This window comes from Cucumis sativus, chromosome 7, assembly GCF_000004075.3.
Source record: "Cucumis sativus cultivar 9930 chromosome 7, Cucumber_9930_V3, whole genome shotgun sequence".
Classification (NCBI taxonomy): domain Eukaryota; kingdom Viridiplantae; phylum Streptophyta; class Magnoliopsida; order Cucurbitales; family Cucurbitaceae; genus Cucumis; species Cucumis sativus.
The window spans coordinates 4475075-4495376 of NC_026661.2; the positions used below are offsets into that span (position 1 = coordinate 4475075).

The 20302-nt window shown below is 30.0% G+C and overlaps 4 protein-coding genes and 1 pseudogene across 4 annotated transcripts; 3 read left to right on the forward strand and 2 right to left on the reverse strand.

Moving 5' to 3' along the window:
• The first annotated feature begins 3855 nt into the window (after positions 1-3855).
• On the forward strand, positions 3856-4469 carry LOC105436096. Its single transcript, XM_011660536.2, has one exon. It carries the CDS (start codon positions 3920-3922, stop codon positions 4316-4318), a length of 399 nt encoding a protein of 132 aa, XP_011658838.1. The 5' UTR covers positions 3856-3919; the 3' UTR covers positions 4319-4469.
• Positions 4470-8030: 3561 nt separating this feature from the next.
• On the forward strand, positions 8031-8643 carry LOC105436097. The gene has a single exon (XM_011660537.2). The coding sequence runs from the start codon at positions 8091-8093 to the stop codon at positions 8493-8495; it is 405 nt and encodes a 134-aa protein (XP_011658839.1). The 5' UTR covers positions 8031-8090; the 3' UTR covers positions 8496-8643.
• Positions 8644-11054: 2411 nt separating this feature from the next.
• On the reverse strand, positions 11055-11664 carry LOC105436239 (annotated as a pseudogene).
• Positions 11665-13258: 1594 nt separating this feature from the next.
• LOC105436098 lies at positions 13259-13666 on the forward strand. Its single transcript, XM_011660538.2, has one exon. It carries the CDS (start codon positions 13259-13261, stop codon positions 13664-13666), a length of 408 nt encoding a protein of 135 aa, XP_011658840.2.
• A 3781-nt stretch (positions 13667-17447) lies between these two features.
• On the reverse strand, positions 17448-19917 carry LOC101208539 (L-type lectin-domain containing receptor kinase IX.1). The gene has a single exon (XM_004137022.3). The coding sequence runs from the start codon at positions 19778-19780 to the stop codon at positions 17648-17650; it is 2133 nt and encodes a 710-aa protein (XP_004137070.1). The 5' UTR covers positions 19781-19917; the 3' UTR covers positions 17448-17647.
• Positions 19918-20302: the final 385 nt, after the last annotated feature.

The following is a 20302-nucleotide window of genomic DNA, read 5'->3' on the forward strand; positions in this document are numbered from 1 at the left end:
TATTGTCCTATCTGAATAACCATATGTAGTAATGAGTCGTACGAGTTTTTTGTATTAGGTTTGAAGCTTTTCGGGCAAGTTTTGTTTCTCTCTTTCTGTAATCGCTCTAGCAATTGTATTGCGGATCAAGGCGTTTGTTTTGAGTGAGATTATTAATAGTTTTATGAAGTGTTTCTATTGAAAAAAATAAATAAAGCTATATACCAAACTTTCCCTTTTGTGTTGTGGTCTATCTGATGATCTACAATACATATTCTTTACCGCTTATAGTGTTGTGTTTTGTATTTCGCTATCTATATATCATAATTAACTAACCATGTAGTATTAGTTTCTAAGGTTTGTTAAAAGCTTCACAAATATAGTCTCTCCTCTAGCTAGCTATGGTTGGGATATTATTTAAAAGGATTTTAACAAGAAACTATTGGGATCACTACTGTCTATAGTTAAACAAATATGGATTGGATATCATTCTCAGAATCAACAACACATAAAGTTGAGGGAAAAATATTGGATATATCATTAGCAATATCTGAGGTGCAAGCAGTAAAAGAGTCTTACTATACTTGATTTTCAAACTAGCTAGTGCACCATCAACTGATATAAACAGGATGACAATGTTTCCAACTTGAAACACATGCAAATATTGACATTAAAAAAGAAACATCTATGATCATCAAGTTTATATATAGTCAATATATATATAATATAGAACTTGCGAAACGTAGACCTGAATCAGAGCAAATTATATATGCTATATAAACTACGTACGGAATATGTATATACCTGCTGGATTTTGCACAACCAACTGAAAAGCAAATGTTGGAATCATCTTGAAAAGTTCTTCAAGTGATACTGGAATTTCATTCACAGCAGCTTTTCAAGCAAACATCAAGCTCTTGTCTATGTATAAACGGGGATCAAAAGCAATCAATTTTCGTTTGTGTTTGAGGTCCATTATGAATGTTACATTCAATTTATCATGACCACACCAATGTTGATTATAGATTAATAGTAAATATGGTCTATAATTAAGTCTATTTTCTCTCCGATCATTATAACAGTTTTCATCTAACTTTTATAAATTAGTTCAATTTTTTTCTTAAAGAAAGGTTTTGCAAACCATTTTCGTTCTTAAAAACTTTGGTAGAGGAAGTAGATAATTAAAGCAGGTGTGTTATGTATATTCACCAAATAAAACCTTAGCCATCAAATTATCATTATATTATTATTATTATTAACAACCATATGGTTAATTATTAATATACATTTTCATGCCAAAATTTGGTCAAAAGAGAAATCACATCAACTTTCATGTGTCATATCAACCATAAATTTGTAATAGGAAAGAGAGAACGTGTAAAACAAAGATAAAAAATGGCTACGATGCTTAAGTAAAGAGAGTTATAAGTATAAAAATAGTTAGAAGTTTGAGATAATTGCAAATATGACAATTGGATTCAAAATAATTAAGTATATATCAACATTTTTAAAAGTTGTAAATATATAGTAAAATTGGTCAAAGTCTTATCGGAGTCTACGGCTAATAGACCATATTGCAAATATTGGTCTATCACTAATAAACCAAAAGAGTCTATCAACGATATTAAAAGTATTTATCACTGATAAACTTTGTAATATTTACAAATTTTTTAAGATGTTCCTGTATACTTAAAGGGAAATTTTCGAAAATGGCAAATTTTACAAAATATTTACAACCTATAGCAAATTCTAGCACGAATAGTCTAAGCTACAGTGATAGAAGACTGTCATTGACAGAATACAAAATTTTGCTACTAACTTGTAAATATTTTAATTTATGTTTCTATTTTTAAAAATGGTCATATACTTAACTATTATAATTACTCGAGAAGTTTTTAGTTCAAGTCATATCTAAAATTAGGAATATAATGATGTATTTATAGAGAGAATTAGATGAAGATTATCCTTTTTTCTCGTCATGCAAAGATCAATGAGATATTTTCTAATCCTAAATTAATGAAGTAGAGATGATAAGGGTTGCTAAGAGGTCGGTATCCACTTAGTAAAGATGTGTTCGAGTGCATCTATCGTGACCCATCGTATCATTTTTTAAAAAAGAAAAAAAAAAAAAGTTATGACAAGATCTTATTATTCCTTATCCTTAATTTCTTGATTTTCTACCTATTTTGTTACGTCTAAACCCACAACAATATATATAGATAATTGAATAAACTTTAAAAATCTTTTTAAAAAGTATCAATATTCCTTTATTTTTACTCTCGTATTATAGAAAATAGATAATAAATTAAAAGAAACTTGGAAGCAAAAGATACCTTTACATACTTAATTGTCAAAAAAAAAAAAAAAAAAACCCAAAAAATCAAAATATTAAATAGTTATCTAACCAGTCTTAATTATCCTTTCGTTTTAGATGAATTCTTGTAAATAAAAAAATTGTTGAAAATATTTACAAAATATAACAAAACCTCGTATTTATAACTGATAGACTTTAAATTATCGGTGTTTATTAGTAATTAAATCTGGAATTTTGTAAATATTTTTGTTCGTTTAATTTTTGTATTAAAATGATGCCATTTACCAAATAAAAATACATATAGAAAAAAGAGAACATTTTATTTTTTACATTACCTACAATTTAAATTTTAAATCAAAGTAAAAAAAGTAATTAGTTTGAACAATGAGCAGCTCTTCTTTTTATTTATTCGAATAGCCAGAGGGTCGATAGTTGTTGGTTCCCTTTTTTTTTTCTTTCTTTTTGCAAATTAAAGTTGATATAGTAATTGATTTCTTTGTTGTGTTGATATGAAAAGGATGTTGTTGGTTTCATATTTATTATTCTTTTTCAATGGGGATGGGTTCTCGATGGGGGACCTATCCCCTCGATACCCCTTGCCCGACCCACCTTAGCCTCGTTGCCTAACCTTACCGTACACAATAGTTAGTTGTTGATATAGGTTTCACCTTGCCTTAAGCTTATCAACTCACTTTAGCCACGAAATCGGTCGAAGATAATGATTACAATTGACAAACATATATAAAATATTAATATACCCACAAGTAAGAAAGATAGAGAGGAGGAGAAAATCAGATCGAGGGGTGAAAGTTCAGGAGAAACTAGACTTAAAATCGAGAGAGTAACTTTTATAAACCGAAGATGCATGGCATGCACATGACCACGGGTGTTGCAGTGCGCAACACATGATCTCTGACAAAATGTTTGAAACATCGTGGTGCTTCAAGGTAGTGTCATAGCACGAAATCGGTTCGAGATAATGATTATTACAAAATGTAAAATATTTATTTTTGTTTCTGAAAATTAAGTTTATATATAATTCTTTCACTCCAATTTTCTTTTTTTGCTATATATATAATAATTTAAAAAACCAAGTTAAATTTTGAAAACTAAAACAATATAGATTTTAAAAAGTAAGTTTTTTGGAATTGGAAAATTTGACTAAGAATTCAACCATTGTATTTAAGAAAGATGCAAATCATCGTAAGACAATAAAAGAAAAAATAAGCTTAATTTTAGAAAACAAAATGGTTAATTGAGAAACGAGACCTAAAGGAATGGAGATTGAACCGCACTAACAAGCATAATCGAATAACTTTGGAAAGCTAATTTGGAAAAAGTATCAATGCTCTATCATGTATATTTACCACATTATACAAAACATAGATAACAAAAATGAAAGAAACCCTACAACACAAACACATGTTATATTATAAAAATCGAAAAGCATTCAAAAGGTATATCGTCCTAAAAAGAATCAATATCCTTTCCAATAATATTATTCTTTGACTTACACTATTTCCCCCCATGAATACACTTGTATAAAAGCTTCAACAACTCATGCAATGGCAACCCACCACAAAATTTTCATTACTATCAAATATCAACTAAAGCTCTCACAAAAAAATGACAATTGGTATTGGTGGAGGAATTGGCCTTGGTCTTCCTGGTCTCAATATAAAGATCGGCGGAGGCATCGGTCTTGGGAATAAAAGGCCGGGGGGGTGCAAGAGTCATGATCCATCAAAAAAATGGAGTGTATGTCCCAATGATCGCGTTGTAGAAATATATGCTAGGTTTGCAGTGGATGAGTACAACAGAAAACATGGACGTAATCTTGTGTTTCAATCAGTTTTGGAAGCTTGGGTTTATGTTTATCCTTGTGGCAAGAAAGAGTATAGTATTGAATTAGTAGTAAGAGAAGGGTGTGGGAATCATGTCCTCAAGTATCATGCTGTTGTGACTGAAACAGGCTGTGCTGCTCGCAGGAAGACTCTGGTGTCTTTCGACCAAATCGACGACTAAAAGAGAAGTTATATGCATGCAATCAAAGTTTATACTTATGTGTGAGAAGTACACAATAATAAATCTTATATGATATTGTACTGTTCTACTCTCTTTCACTATCTCTGTTCTAAAATGATAATGGAGGCCAAACTACGTTTTTAGTCCCTAACCCTATATTTTGTGTTTTACTTTTCATTTTGCTTCGTTGCACTCTTAAAGTTTATGTTGTAGTTTTCTGTTTTAGTTTTGTTTAGTTTTGTACTTCGTTCTTGATTGTGTTGAAGGTTTAGAAGAAAATTATAACTAAAAACAATAAACTCACAAAAACAATAACAATAGTATTTAAATAAATTCAATTGGGTTTGAAAATTAGGTAGGAAACTAATTATAAAAACTAAAAATCAATCGATCCTTATCAGACAACTAGACCTACTTTTATAATTTTGAGAGTTTGGCATGGCTTCTAAAAATATTGGTCTACAAAAATGTGTATATATATAAGAACCCATTTGTTGTTATTATATACATACATATAATAGTATGTATGTATGTAAATGAGCGGATTTTTGTTTTTTATTTTGGTATCTTTCTATGGATATATATAATTAATGGAAATATCGATTCTGATCTCGATGTTCAACTTATTGAAACTAGAATACACAGACGTGAGTTGCACGTGTCAAAATCTTTTTTTCTTTTAAAATTATCTATATTTTCTTTTCTTTTTGGAATTTTATATATTATATATTGATAATAATACACACTAATCATCGGGATAGATGATAAACCTTCTAAGGAGGGAGGGAATGATTGTGAAATGATCTCACTTGGTCTTACTAAATGAGTAACTTCGTTATGTATACTCATCTATTGCTTTAAATATTAGAGATAGTTGCAAATTTAACAATTAGATTCAAAATAATTAAGTATATAACAACATTTTATCTCATCATTATTTAATGAAGCGGGAGTGATGAGGGTGCTAAGGAGATGTCCACCTAGTGGAGATGTCCTGGTGCACCTGCTGACCCACATTATCTTTCTCTAAAAAAAATAACATTTTAAAAAATTTACAAATATAACAAAATTTGTCAAATTCTATCAATAATAGAAGTCTATGACTAATACACTATGTTGCAAATATTGATCTATTACCGATAGACTATACAAATCTATTGACGATAATTTTGCTATATTTTCAATTTTTTTAAAATGTTGCTATATTTCGAAAAGGACCATCAGATACAATTACCCTAAATATTAATGTTTTTTGTTAGCACTGCTCTTGGGCTTATGGGCTTATCTCTAGCCCTTTTGTACCGATCATGAACTTTGTATTTTGTGCGCTTTATTGAATATATATACATATATGGAAATGATAAAGGGTGTCCACCTAGTGGGATGCTTCAGTGCATCCACTGACTCTGCAAGTATCCATTTTTCTAAAAAAACATTTCCATTTTTCTAAAAAAACATTTGAATTTAACAAATGCTTTCTTGTTTTCATTGAGATTACTTTATAAAGTGCAACTGCAACCTAGTAGGAAAGATAAACTTCAACATGTATTGTTTGTCCTTGACCCTTTGTTAACGGTCGTTGTAAAATTGAGCAACACTAAAATCTACAAAGAGCATCAAAATAAATAAAACTTTATAAGTTTTTTGAAACTAAAGTTTTGATTTTGTATATATGTATTGATTATAAATAGAGTAAAAGAGTGAGGAAAAAATTGTATTGTATCGTGGTAAGATTTTAAGTAACTTAATTTATTAAATTATAAACAATAAATAAATAAATATGAAAGGTATGGTTGCCGTTTTAATTACAATGATGTTCAACACCTTTATTTTTTGTTTAATATCTTTCAACTTCCTACTTTGAAAATGTTCCAAACCCTCTATTACATAACGTTTACCATCAAACCCGAAAATTTTACCACAATGTATTAGTAACTATATAATAGTTTAAATAAAATTAAATAAACTATGGTAAACCTAAACTTTGTTTAAGACATGCTTTTTTATTTTAAAAAGTCAATTTATTGACATAATACAAATGCATGTTCACCATCAAATCTACAAACTACCACAACGTATAAGTAACAAAATAATTTAAATAAAAAATTAATAAACTATGATAAATCTAAAATTCATCTAACACATGGTTTTTTTACTAGAAAAAATTCAAGGATTTCATATACTACAAACCAATCAACTTAGCAAGAAATGGAAAATTTATTTGCTTAATTACCAAATGTATATCACTATTTAACAAAATTTAAATATTTGTAATTGTTATCTTAAATTTCTTTGGAAGAAATAGACTTCCAAACTCATTCATTCTCGAACCACATAATCATAAATGTCTAAATCTTAGACCTTTAGGTGAAGAGTTACAAATGGCCACATATCCATGGCTTACCATGGTGAGTAAAAAAAAAGTTGTTTATTTGCGCTAAAAGGAAAAACAGATCTAGTGAGTAAAAGAAAGAAAAACATTCAAATGTTTGTAAGAAAATAAAACGGTAGAAGATAGGTCTTTATATATATATATATATATATATAGTTACGTTGAAGAAAATAAAAGGTTACGAAATCTTTTTCGAACTCATCATTAAATACTAGATATTAGAGAAATTAAATTAGTGAAATTAATAATTAGATAAAATCTTTTTTTTTTTTACTTCTTAAACAATGTGTTAGACATTAAGGTGAGAATTTGAAAAGATAATCAATAGTTTTCGTCTAGAACATAAAGGTTCGGTTCTTATCTCTACAATTGTACCAAAAAAAGAGCAATACTTTGTTTTCAAGACGTTGTGTTTAGTAATGAGAAGAGTCTCTCCGACAGCTAGCCCAGTATTGATCAGCTTACAAGTTTGGAGAAATAAGAGTTGGTTTCCATCAGCTTTGAGGGTTCTTCATATTCAACCAAATGACCAAAGTCATTGTCAAAGACGGTAGAACTCTGTGAGCTACTGTTACAATAGTGCATTCTGAAAACTCCTTCCCTTATAATTCTTTGTAAAATGGTGTCAGTTGCCGAGTCGATTGAAGTGGTAGCCTCATCGAGAACGAGAATTTTATGTCGTATGAGTAGCACTCGACCGAGACGGAAGAGTTGGCGTTTTCCCACACTCCAGTTTCCACAGATGAGTCGAGCTGATTTGGTAGACTGCTGACAGTGGCCTTCAGCTGACACCTCTCTAATGCCTTCCATATCTCATCATCATCAGAGTAAAGGCCAAGGGGAAGAGTGGAGGGGAGGAGAAAATCAGTTCGAGGGGTGAAAGTTCAAGAGAAACTAGACTTAAAATCGAAAGAGTAACTTAATAACCAAGAATTCGACAATTGTATTTAAGAAAGATGCAAAGAAAAAATAAGCTTAATTTTAAAAAACAAAAACAAAAAACGAAATGGTTCATTACCAAACGAGACCTAAAAAATGGAGATTGAACCGCGCTAAAAAGCATAATGGAATAACTTTGAAAAGCTAATTTCCAAAAAGTATCAATATTCTATTATGAATATTTCCCACGTTATACAGAACATAGATAACAAAAATCAAAGAAACGCTACAACATAAACACATGTTATATTATAAAAATCGAATAACATTCAAAGGTATATCGTCCTAAAAAGAATCAATATCCTTTCCAATAATATTATTCTTTGACTTACACTATTTCCCCCATGAATACACTTGTATAAAAGCTTCAACAACTCATGCAATGGCAACCCACCACAAAATTTTCATTACTATCAAATATCAACTAAAGATCACAAAAAAATGGCAGGTATTCTTGCTGGTCTTGATGGAGGACTTGGTTTTGGTTTTAGTCCTTTCAGTTTAAAGATCGGCGGAGGTATCGATCTCGGGAGTAAAAGGCCGGGGGGGTGCAAGAGTCATGATCCATCAAAAAAATGGGTTATATGTCCCAATGATCAAGTTGTAGAAGCTGCTAAGTTTGCAGTGGCTGAGTTCAACAAAAAATATGGAAATAATCTTGTGTTTCAAGTAGTTTTGGAAGCTTGGGTTTTTACTAATCCTTGTGGGAAGAAAGAGTATAGTATTGAATTAGTAGTAATAGACGGCTGCTTGAATCGTGTTCTCAAGTTTCATGCAGTCGTGACTGAAACACCCTGTGCTGCTCGCAAGAGGACTCTGGTGTCTTTCGACCAAATCGTCGACTAAAAGAGAAGTTATATGTGCAATCAAAGTTTATACTGTGTGAGAAGTACACAATAATAAATCTTGTAGGATATTGTACTGCTCTACTTTCTTTCACTATCTGTTCTAAAATAATAATAATGGAGGCCAAACTACGTTTTTAGTCCCGAAACCCTATAATTTTTGCGTTTTACTTTTCATTTTGCTTCTTTACATGCACTCTTAAGTTTCTCAATTAAATTTGCACCTGTTTTGTATTTGGTTCTTTATTGTGTTCAACCGTTTAAAATGTCGACCTCGATCGATATTTCTACCAAGAAAACTATAACTATAAACAATAAACTCATAAAAAAATTAGTACTTAAATAAATTCAATTGAGAGTCTGAAAATTAGGTAGGAAATTTTAAAACTAAAAATCAATTGATTGTTATCAGACAACTCGACCTACTTTTATAATTTTGAGAGTTTGGCATAGCTTCTAAAAACATTGGTTTACAAAAAATATAGATATAATAACAAAGCAAATAGATCTAAGGATGGAACGAGTTTTTATTTTCAAAAATCAACTGGTCATCAAATCGAGCTAGCTATAAGCATCAACTTTTTCTATAGTTATACGAACCCATTTGTTTGTTGTTATTATATATATATGAGTAGGGATTTTTTATTTTTTATTTTGGTATATTTCTATGATATATATAATTAATGAAAATGTTGATTATTTCTTATCTCGGTGTCAAAACTTATTATAAAAACTAGAACACGTAAACGTATGTTGCACGTATCAAGATCTTTCTTTCTTTTAAAATTATCTATATTTTCTTTCTTTTGGAATTATACAAATATACAAATATATATATATATATATATATATATATATATATATATATATATATATATATAAAGGAAATAATATTGAATTGAGAAAGAACAACTTTAAAGAAACATAATATGATAATTAAAGAAAATATTAGTTTATTAAACTTGTATGTTTTTAATACACTATAGAGGATAAACTTTCGATCTCAAAGGACGGAGTGAACGTTTGGGATGATCTCATTTAATCTTATTAAATGAGTAACCTTATTATGTACCGTTTTTTCTTTTTTTTATGTGTTAAATTTTCAACATTTGAATTTAACAAATGTTCTATCATTTTCATTAAGATCATTCAAAGTAGCCTTTGTTAATGGTCGTTGTAAAATTGAGCGACACTAAAAGCTACAAAAAGAAAATTAAATAATAAATCACACAAATTCAAATTTAAGTCTAATTTACAATGTTGTAAAATCAACAGTGAGCATCAAAATGGACAAAACTCTACAAGTTTTTTGAAATTAAAGTTTTGATTTTGTATATATGTATTGATTATTAATAGAGAAAAAAAAGCGAGGAAAAGACTATATTAAGTAACTTATTTTATTAAATTATAAACAATAAATAAATATGAAATGTATGGTTGCCGTTTTAATAACAATGACTTTCAACACCTTTATTTTTTGTTTTATATCTTTGAACTTTCTTTGAAATTCTAAGTACTATGACAGGTTCCAAATCCTTTATTAGAATGTTCACCACGTCAAACCTGAAAATTTACTCCAACGTATTAGTAACCATATAATAGTTTAAATAAAATTAAATAAAGTAGAGTAAATCTAAACTTTGTTTAAAACATGATTTTTTTAATTAAAAAAAATTCAATTATTAACCTATACAAATGCATGTTATTCACCATCAAATCTACAAATTTACCATAATAATTTAAATAAAAAATAAATAAACTAGTATAAATCTAAAATTCATCTAACACATGGTGTTTTTATTAGATAAAATTAAAGGACTGACATATATATCACAAACGAATCAACTAATTAACTTATAAGATGCATATCACTGTTTATAGAAAATGCAAATGCTACCATTAGATATGTTACTTTTTTTTTGTTGTTGTTGCTATATGGGTAATGAAATTTGAAAATATTTGTAACTATGATATATCTTAAATTTTTTGAAAACAAAAGTCTAATTTCAAATTCATTCAATCTTAAATTTTGAATTAACCATAAACCTATAATCATAAACGTCCACAACCCACGTCATTATCGTAAATGTTGACGTTTTAAGTAAATTAAACAATACTAATGGGTGATGAGTTACAAATCCCCACATATATCCAATGGCTTACCATGGCGAGTAAAAACAATTGATAGTAAACAATGGCTTCTTTGACAACACAGAAAAAACACACATCTAGTGAGTAAAGAAAAGAAAAGAAACCTAATAATTAGAGAGAAATTCAAATATTTGTAAGAAAATAAAATGGTAGAAGATAGGTCTTTATACATAGTTACGTTGAAGAAAATAAAAGGGTTACAAAGTTCTTTTATGATCTCTATCAATAAATATAGATTCATAAATATTAAAAATTAAATTATTGAAATAATTAGATAAAACTTTTCTATTTTGACAAATTTTTCTCTTAAATAATGTGTTAGGCATGAAGGGAATTAAGAATTTGAAAAGATAATCAATACCTTTCGTCATAGGTAAACAAACTATACAACTAACATAGGCATTATCTTTCTTTTTACAAGTCCCTACAATTGTACCAAAAAAGTGAAATACTTTGTTTCCAAGACATTGTGTTTAGTGATGAGAAGAGTCTCTCTTTGATAGTTAGCACAGTATTGATCAGCTACAAGTTTGGAGAAATAAGAGTTGGTTTCCATCAGCTTTGAGGGTTCTTCATATTCAACCAAATGACTAAAGTCATTGTCAAAGACGGTAGAATTCTGTGAGCTACTGTTACAACAGTGCATTCTGAAAACTCCTTCCCTTATAATTCTTTGTAAAATGGTGTCAGTTGCCGAGTCGATTGAAGCGGTAGCCTAATTGAGAACGAGAATTTTGTTTGGTTTGAGTAGCACTTGACCAAGACAGAAGAGTTGGCGATGTCCCACATTCCAGTTTCCACCTTCATCAGTTCACAGATGAGTCGAGCTGATTCGGTAGACTGCTGACAGTGGCCTTCAGCTGACACCTCTCTTCTAATGCCTTCCATATCTCATCATCATCAGAGTAAAGGCCAAGCGTGTCTAAATTTTTGTGAATGCTGCCCCTAAAAAGTTTTGTCTGATCTTGTGGGATAATGCTAAGCTTCATTCTTAGATCCTTTAAACCAATGGAACATATATATCGATCCCGTCAATGATGATTCTCCCGCTCTCTGGCTCCACCAAACGAAACAAAGCACTTATAAGCGTCGTTTTTTCACTTCATGTTCTTCCTACAACCCTTACTCTAGTCCCTTCTTAGAAGGTACACGTAATTCCCTTGAGAACGAGAGGAGCATTGGGATGATATTTTATCTTTAGACACATTCCAACACTATCCTTCCTGTTGTAGGCCATGAAAGTGGTGGTATATGCTGTTCTCCATGATTGCTGGGAGGCTCTGCTGGCAAATGCATATATATTTCTTGATCCTTTTCTACAGAAACGATGTAGTTTGAAAGAGTACAATAATATGTCGCCATGAAAACATGGATACTATATTTGAAAAGGATAAAGCATAAGAAAGAGATCAGACTCCCTCAAGTCCTGGATTGGTGGTTTGACCCTGAGGAAGCAGTACACAAGGAGAAATGCAACAGTGAAAAAGGTGAAATGTTGCAATGTTTCTATCCTCAAAATAAACCACCCTCTGTCATTGCATAGTTGAAAAAACAGACTCGCATCATATCAGTGTCGATGAGCTTTAGAAACTTGTTGAAGAATTATCGTTTCTGCTGCATATAATTCATTACAGGTGCTTTTGTTGTCCCATTAATTCTAATAAGCTCCCTACCAGTTGCTAGATAATATAAAAATAGCTGGAATGGCAACAACAAGCAAGAACTTCCCACGTAACAGAAGCCACAGTTGCAATCACTACAAGAAGATGTAGATCAGCACCATATCATATTACGAAGATGGCGGCAAATGGTATGTCAAAATCCACAATATAATATTATAGAAGATGCCTTACAAATTGTGAAAAGCTAATCAATATTCACTTTATTCTTTATATGAAATAATAATATAAGTAACAAATTTCTTTTACAAAAGCTATATATTGAAAGTATTTTGGCTTTTTTTCAGTTTAAACAATAACTAATGATTATCTTAAAATATTAGATCATACGATCATACGATCATATGTTGTAAATTTAAAATTTAACAAGAGATAGAAATCTGTCGATATCTATCCGTGTTTTTCATTGATAAAATCTACGAAGTAAAATCAAGAAAAGAAAATTTTCACAAGGCCTATAGCGTAACAAAGAGTATCAATAACCATAGGAAGGAGGAGAGGAAAATGTTTTAAAATTGAAAAGAACATAAAACTCAATTGGATATTAAACATTCGATCAACAAAAACTATAAATTAAACACCAAAAGAAAAAAAAAAGAAAAACAAATCAAAATCAATGACTCTCTTATCTATATATTTTTTATGATCAAATAACTTTCAAAACCTTCTCAAAAGGTTCTATATATTTTTCTTGGTATTTTGGCTAAGATCAAGTGTTCTATTATTATTATTATATATATATATATGCTTCATTTTTCAATGGGTTATCTTAAGTAAGGCCTCCCAGCATATTCTTTCCAAAATTATTCTTTGACTTGCACTATTTCTCCCATGAATACACTTGTATATAAAGCTTCAACAACTCATGCAATGGCAACCCACCAAACAAAATTTTCAATACTATCAAATATCAACTAAATTAGCTCACATAAAAATGACGATTGGTATTGGTGGAGGAATTGGTATTGGCATTGGCGTTCCTGGTATCAAAGTATCGATCGGTGGAGGCATCGGTATCGGAAGTAGAAAGGGGGGGTGCAAGAGTCATGATCCTTCAAAAAAATGGAGTCAAGTTCCCAATGCGCAAGCAGATCAAGTTATTATAAATGTTGCTAACTTTGCAGTGGCAGCGTTCAACCAAAAATATGGAAATAAGCTTGTGTTTCATGCAGTTTTGGAAGCTTGGGTTGTTGTTCTTCCTGATGGCAAAAAAGAGTATAGTATTGAATTAGTAGCAAAAGACTGTTTGAATCGTTGCCTCTACTTTCATGCTATTGTGATTGAAATAGTTGGCGTTCCCCCTGGCTGGAATCTTTTTTCTTTCACCCAAATCAGCGACTAAATTAAAAGAAAAGTTATATGTATAATCGAAGTTCATACTTATGTGTGAGAAGTACACAATAATAAATCTTATATGATATTGTACTGCTCTACTTTCTTTAACTATCTGTTATAGAATAATAATGGAGGCCAAACGATGTTTTTAGTCCCAAACCCTTTATTTTGTGTTTTAGTTTTCATTTTGGTTTGTTGCATGGGACTCTCTTAAGTTTTTGAGTTAATGTTTTGCAGCTTTGTGTTTGAGTTTTGAGTTTAATTTTGTATTTGGTTCTTGATCGTGTTGAAGGGTTTAAAATGTCGATGTTGGTGGGTATTTCGCCAAAGAAAATTAGTGTTAGAAACAATAAACTCGCGAGAAAAAAGTTATAGTTAAATAAATTCATATGTATTTGAAAATTTTTAGGAAACTGAAAGAGACATTTTCAAAATAGTAAAATATTGAAACTATTTATAAAATATAGCAAAATTCATCAAACTCTCTATAACATAACTCATTTGAAAATTTTGGTGTATTTTGTAAATAGTTTCATTTTTGTGTGTCATTGATTCATGACAATTTCTCAAACTAAAAACTAAAAATCAATTGGTTATTAGAGCTCTTTGGAAAACATTGGTACATAAATGTAGATAAACGAAGCAAATAAGATCTAAAAGTGGAACGAGATTTTATATATTTGATTTTCAAAAACCAAATGGCAAATTGATCTAGCTAAACCATCAATTTTTCTACTATATAAGAACCATTTGTTGGTATTATATATATGTATATGTGTGTATATATATACATACACATACACATATATATGAGTGGAATTTTGTTCTTTATTATGGTATCTTTCTATTATATAACTAACGGAAATGTCAATTCACTTCTCATCTGAATGTCAAATAACTTATAAAAATGTAAAAGTATGGAGATATCGTTAGAAGTTTAACGTAGAAATTACTATAATTTTAACTTTTGACAAATTTCTCACATCCTCCATTTTCTTTAAGTAACTGGTGAAAAATAACAAAATATTTACACTTTGTAAACCGATTGTGGGTAAATATATAGTTTGTTTGAAAGAAAAAAAAGAAAACTCCTTTTGTTTTAAGATGTTCTTGTTAAAATGAAAAATAAAAATTGATGTGAAACTTGAATAATATAGCAACAAAAAAAATATATTGTAGATGACAAAAATGCTAAAAATATTTACAAAATGTAGCCAAAATTTAGATTCTATTACTGATAGACATTTATCACAGACTTCTACCAATGTCTACTAACATACTATTCGAAATCTATCAATGTCTGTTAGTGTCTTTCCATTGATAAAAATCAACAATTTTATTATATTTTTTAAATTTGTTGGTTCATTTTCATGACATGAAAATTTTCTTATACATAGAACAATATCTACCATAAAGTAAAAGCAAGAAAAGAAAATTAGTCACAAGGGATTGTAGGCCCATAGTGCAATAAAAGACTAAGGGGGTGTTTGAGACGGTGAATGACTTATAATAGTCTGAGGATAGTAATAGTATGAGAATTGTAATAGTCTACGTTTGGGGTGCAAACTATTATCTTAACTTTTCTCGACGTTGTTTTCTTTTGTATTGGTTGCTATTGGAATTTTCATTTTGGGTTGACCTTCTATTTTTACTTGATAAATATTTCGAGCTTAGTGAAAGAAGGAGTCGTGTGAAGAAAAGGAGAAAGAGAAGTGAAAACAAGTATTATGATAATATTAGAACTAAACATGAAGTGAATTAAAATAGCTCACTCCACTCCTTTCTCCAATCCTAAGAGCAAACAACCCTAAGAGTATCAATAACCATACGAGTATAGAAAATGTTTTAAAATTTAAAAGAACATAAAACTCAATTGGATATTAAACACAAAAAAAAACCAAAAAGAATTTTTTTTAAAAAAATAGCAAATTTTACAAAATATTTACAAAGTACAACAAATTCTATCACGGATAGTCATCGATGTACTATAGCGATAGAATTCAAAATTTTGCTATAATTTGTAAATATTTTAATTTATTTTGCTAATTTTAAAAATTTCCTAACAAAAAGTTATTTTTAATCAAATAACTTTCAAAACCTCATCAAAAAAAGTTATTTGATTTATCAATACCATTTTCCTCATTATTATATACTTTTTTTTTGTCTTTTGGCTAAGATCAAATGTACTTTTGTTTTTTTATTTATAGAAACTTATAAATGAAAGAGGAATTTTCCTTTTTATATATATGCTTCATTTTTCAATGGGTTATATCAACTTGATAATATCAAGCAAAGTCTCACAACATATTCTATTATAATAATAACAATTGTTATTATATACATAAATCGAATAACTTTCATAGATATGTTCCCCAAAAAGTACTAATAATTTTTTACTTTATAATGTTTTCCACATCATACAAAAAAAAAAAAAAAGGGAAAGAACTTAGAGATAGAAGAGAATTTGAAAAGAAAAAAAATTTAAATTTAAATTTTATGTTTTCAGATTTGTGTCCGATAATAATTTCCGTTCGGGGTACCTATATATTTATAAATCATAAAACTAGTTTATTTATTGATTAATTTATATTTAAAAAGTTGGTTAAACTGCCAATTTAGTTTAAATGATTTGAAGAAAGTAAAGAGTTTAGTTTCTATAGACTGATAAAATCTTATATATAGTCTGTTGTTGTTTTATTCCTATCGAATCTATGTGACTATTTTCTTGGGCTTTATCATAAATCAAATGGACTAACCTCTTATTACAAGATATAGTTGCAAATTTAGCAATTAAATTCAAAATAATTAAGTATATAACAACATTTTTAAAAAATTGTAAATATAGCAAAATTTGTCAAATTCTATCGATGATAGAGTCTATCACTGATAGATCATGTTGTAAAAATTGGTCTATCACCAATAGATCATACGAGTCTATCAGTGATACAAGTCTATCAGCGATAGTTTTGCTATATTTGTAATTTTTTTTTAAATGTTGCTATATTCTTAATTATTATTTCTCAAATGGTCATCCATTACAATTACCCTAATTACAAACTATAGCTGATAGGCACTATAAGTTCTATCTTTTAAAAATCGTAGGGACCAATTTTGTAATTAACATAAAATATTTATACAGTTAGTGGCTAAAAATGTAACATAAAAATGATTTGTTGCATTCAAATGACATAAGTTTAGCTCAACTGACATCGAATGTACTCATAACCGCAAAACTCGTGCTCAAATTCCCCCTATCTCCAATTGTTGTCGACAAAAAATCTATTAATAACTTATTTGAAGGAGCGTGTAAAGTAACCAAAAAAAAAAAAAAAGTAGTAGATCGTTTATTACTAATTTGTTTTCTCGTACAACAATATTGACAACTTCAATTATGAAAAATGTTAGATTTTGATGAAATACGATATAGACATATGTATCTATCGTTGATGGAATCTAATGTACATGGACTATTTGATCATTAATTTTATGAACATTGGATTTTTTTAATTATGAACATTGGATTTTTTTAATAAGAAGCTAAGATTATGCATAGAAATAATTATATTTTATGATTTTATGATTTTAAAAAGAAATTAATAGTTGTTTACTAATAAGTTATTGAAACACATGCAAACATAAATGGAATAGCATTAATCTTTTATTTAGAAATAGCAAATAGGATTAGTTTAAGACCTCATCTCTTTCATTACTTCTAAACTTCATTTTGGATATATTTAGAATTGAAATTTAACTAAATATATATGTTTTGATTAAAAGAATTAAATTAGTTTTCATTCAGAAAAAGTGATTCTCTCTTTCTTATTGAATTTGTGATGAAGATCAGTCTGCTTACAAAGTAACACAACTCCTTAACGAGCTGTCTTACTTACTTAGTCTCTATGAATTAACATAAATAACCAACAGAACTTTTACAAACAAAGAACCAAAAAATTGGTTCTCTCTCTCTCACTTGGAGACATAAACTAAATTACCGTGTATTCAAAAGTGAAGTTGATGCAGAAAAAGAAGTTGAAGAAGTTGTAGTCTCCTGTGAAGTAGTTAAGACATTAGTAGAGTTGAAGCCATTTCCAGTACTTTGAGAAACAACACTATCTTGAGTTGATGAAAATGAAGAAGAAATAATTGGTCTGTTCACTGAAAGAGGATGATGATGATAAGCAAGTGTAGGGAACTGTAAAGGAAGAACAGGTAATGAGGCTTCAAAGTTCATCACATGAATTGCTTGTCTTATTGATGGTCTACAGTTTATATCTGGATGAGCACACCACAGTCCAACAACCATCAAACACTCAATCTGTTGACGTTGTTGAGGTTCATTCTCAAAGCTTCCATGGAGTTTCGTGTCGGCTGCTTCAAGAAGCCTTCCATTCCCATAAAGCTCCCAAACCCACTCTACCATCACCATTTTTGCCTCCTCTACATTAGGGTTGTAGGGTCTTCTTCCACAAGCAATTTCCAATGCTACAATCCCGAAGCTGAAGACATCTGATTCTTTACTGGCTCTTCCTGATATAGCACATTCAGGAGCCATGTAGCCCATTGTGCCAGCAAGAACTGTTGTTTGTGAGCCTATTGCATGATCCACTAGCCTAGCCAACCCAAAATCTCCAAGCTTTGCATTGAAATCTGAATCCAACATCACATTACTTGACTTTATATCTCGATGTATCACGCATTTTTCCCACTCTTCATGCAGATATAACAAAGCCGAGGCAATGCCTTGAGCAACTTTGTATCTATGTTCCCATGTTAAGAAGTTGTTTTCTTTAAAAAGATGGGCATCTAAACTTCCATTTGACATGAATTCATAAACCAGCAAGAGCTCACCTCTTTCATGGCACCAACCGATGAGTTGCACTAAGTTTCTATGCCTCAACTGGCTGATGATTTTCACCTCAGATGCGTACTCTTTTATTCCCTGTCTAGACCCTTTTGACACTTTCTTCACAGCAACATAGCTATTTAAGTCCCTCAAGAAACCTTTATAAACGCCACCAAATCCTCCTTCCCCAAGCTTTTCATCCTCCCAAAAGTTATTCGTTGCTCGAGCCAATTCGCTATACGAAAACTTCCGAGGTCCTTTACCCTTTTCAAACTCACTATCATCCAACACAACATCCTCTTCCCAATTCATTTTCATCCTCTTCTTTCTTTTCTTCAAAAAACAGATCCAAACTATAATCAAACCACAGACTAAGAACACTACACCAACACCAACACCCACTCCAACTACTAGGCCTACCTTGCTACCCTGACCAGGACTTGGGGCCAAATTAGAATCAGAATTCAAATTTAGAGTTGACTTAAAATCCCAAGAATATATGTTGTGAGTTGCATATAGAGTTCCAGTCGCAGCAGAAAACCCAAAAGTAACCCATTCAGGTAGAGTCAACCTAAAGTCTACATCATGATTAAGTCTCTGCAATATAGTTTTATTATTCTCATACCCAGTAAAAGTAATACTCAAATTCAAAGTAGCAGAATCATAATTAATCCAAACATCCGTCCTCCTCCCGCTCTTAATATCACATTTCCATATTGAGTAAGCAACAGAAGACATTGAATTGATATCAATACCTACATGTTCAACTTTTTGAGGCGGATCAAAGAAATTACTAAAGATATCAAACTCAATTGCAAAAAATGAACTATATGTTAAATTTGTCAAACTGGGATTATACCCAATCCCTAATCCACTACCCTTTGAGATCTCAGCATCAAGCCTAGAATTATTAGGAGCAAAAAAGAAGGTAAGCCCATCTCCATACCTTTCTGCTCCTTCTGAATCAATAGCAAAGGAGAAATGAGTTTGAAAACTTGATAGATTCCCAGAGGGTTTGTCCCAAAGATGAAAAGGCTTAAAGTAGGTTGCTCTTCCTGTGAAATTTTGGTTTTTATTAACAGTTTCTCCAGTGAGCTTGATTGTTCTATTTGATGGGAATGCTTTCTCGTAGAATATGTGGGTATTACTTGAATCGAAAGATGAGAAATTGAAAGCTAAAGAATTTGCAAGTGTAAGTGTGGAGAAGAATGATAGGATGTAGATGAAGAAGAAGAACAGAGGAAGAAGATAACTGGAAATGGAGATTATGGCAGCCATGGAAGAAAAGATTTAAAAAAATTTCTTGGGGGATTCAAGAGAAAGGGTGATGAAGTAAAGATTGCTTTTTGAATTTTGTTATGGCAGCCACTCTTGACTTAGACTCTCTCCAATTGAAATTTAAAAATATACATTAAAGTGCTTTTCTAACATCATTCCTTTGATATATTTTTCTTTTTTTCTTTAAATTTTCTAATCTAAATATTGAAAAGGAAAAATAACATGAAAACTAATCATCGTTGCAAGTTGTTATCAATTAATATCTTATGCTATCAGTAATAACTTTAAATTTGATGTATGATAGCTACTATTAATGATAGCTTTTAATTTGAAAAGCTTTCATTTGAAAAGCTTTCATTTGAAAAGTGTGTTAATATCAATGAATATTAGTGATAGTTGATAAATGTAATAACTTTCGATTTGAGAAATGTGTTGTCAATTGTTATAGGTTATGGAAACACATGAACTCAAGAGTGAACTTGGAATTTTAAAACAATTTACAAGTTGACTCCACTGCTATTC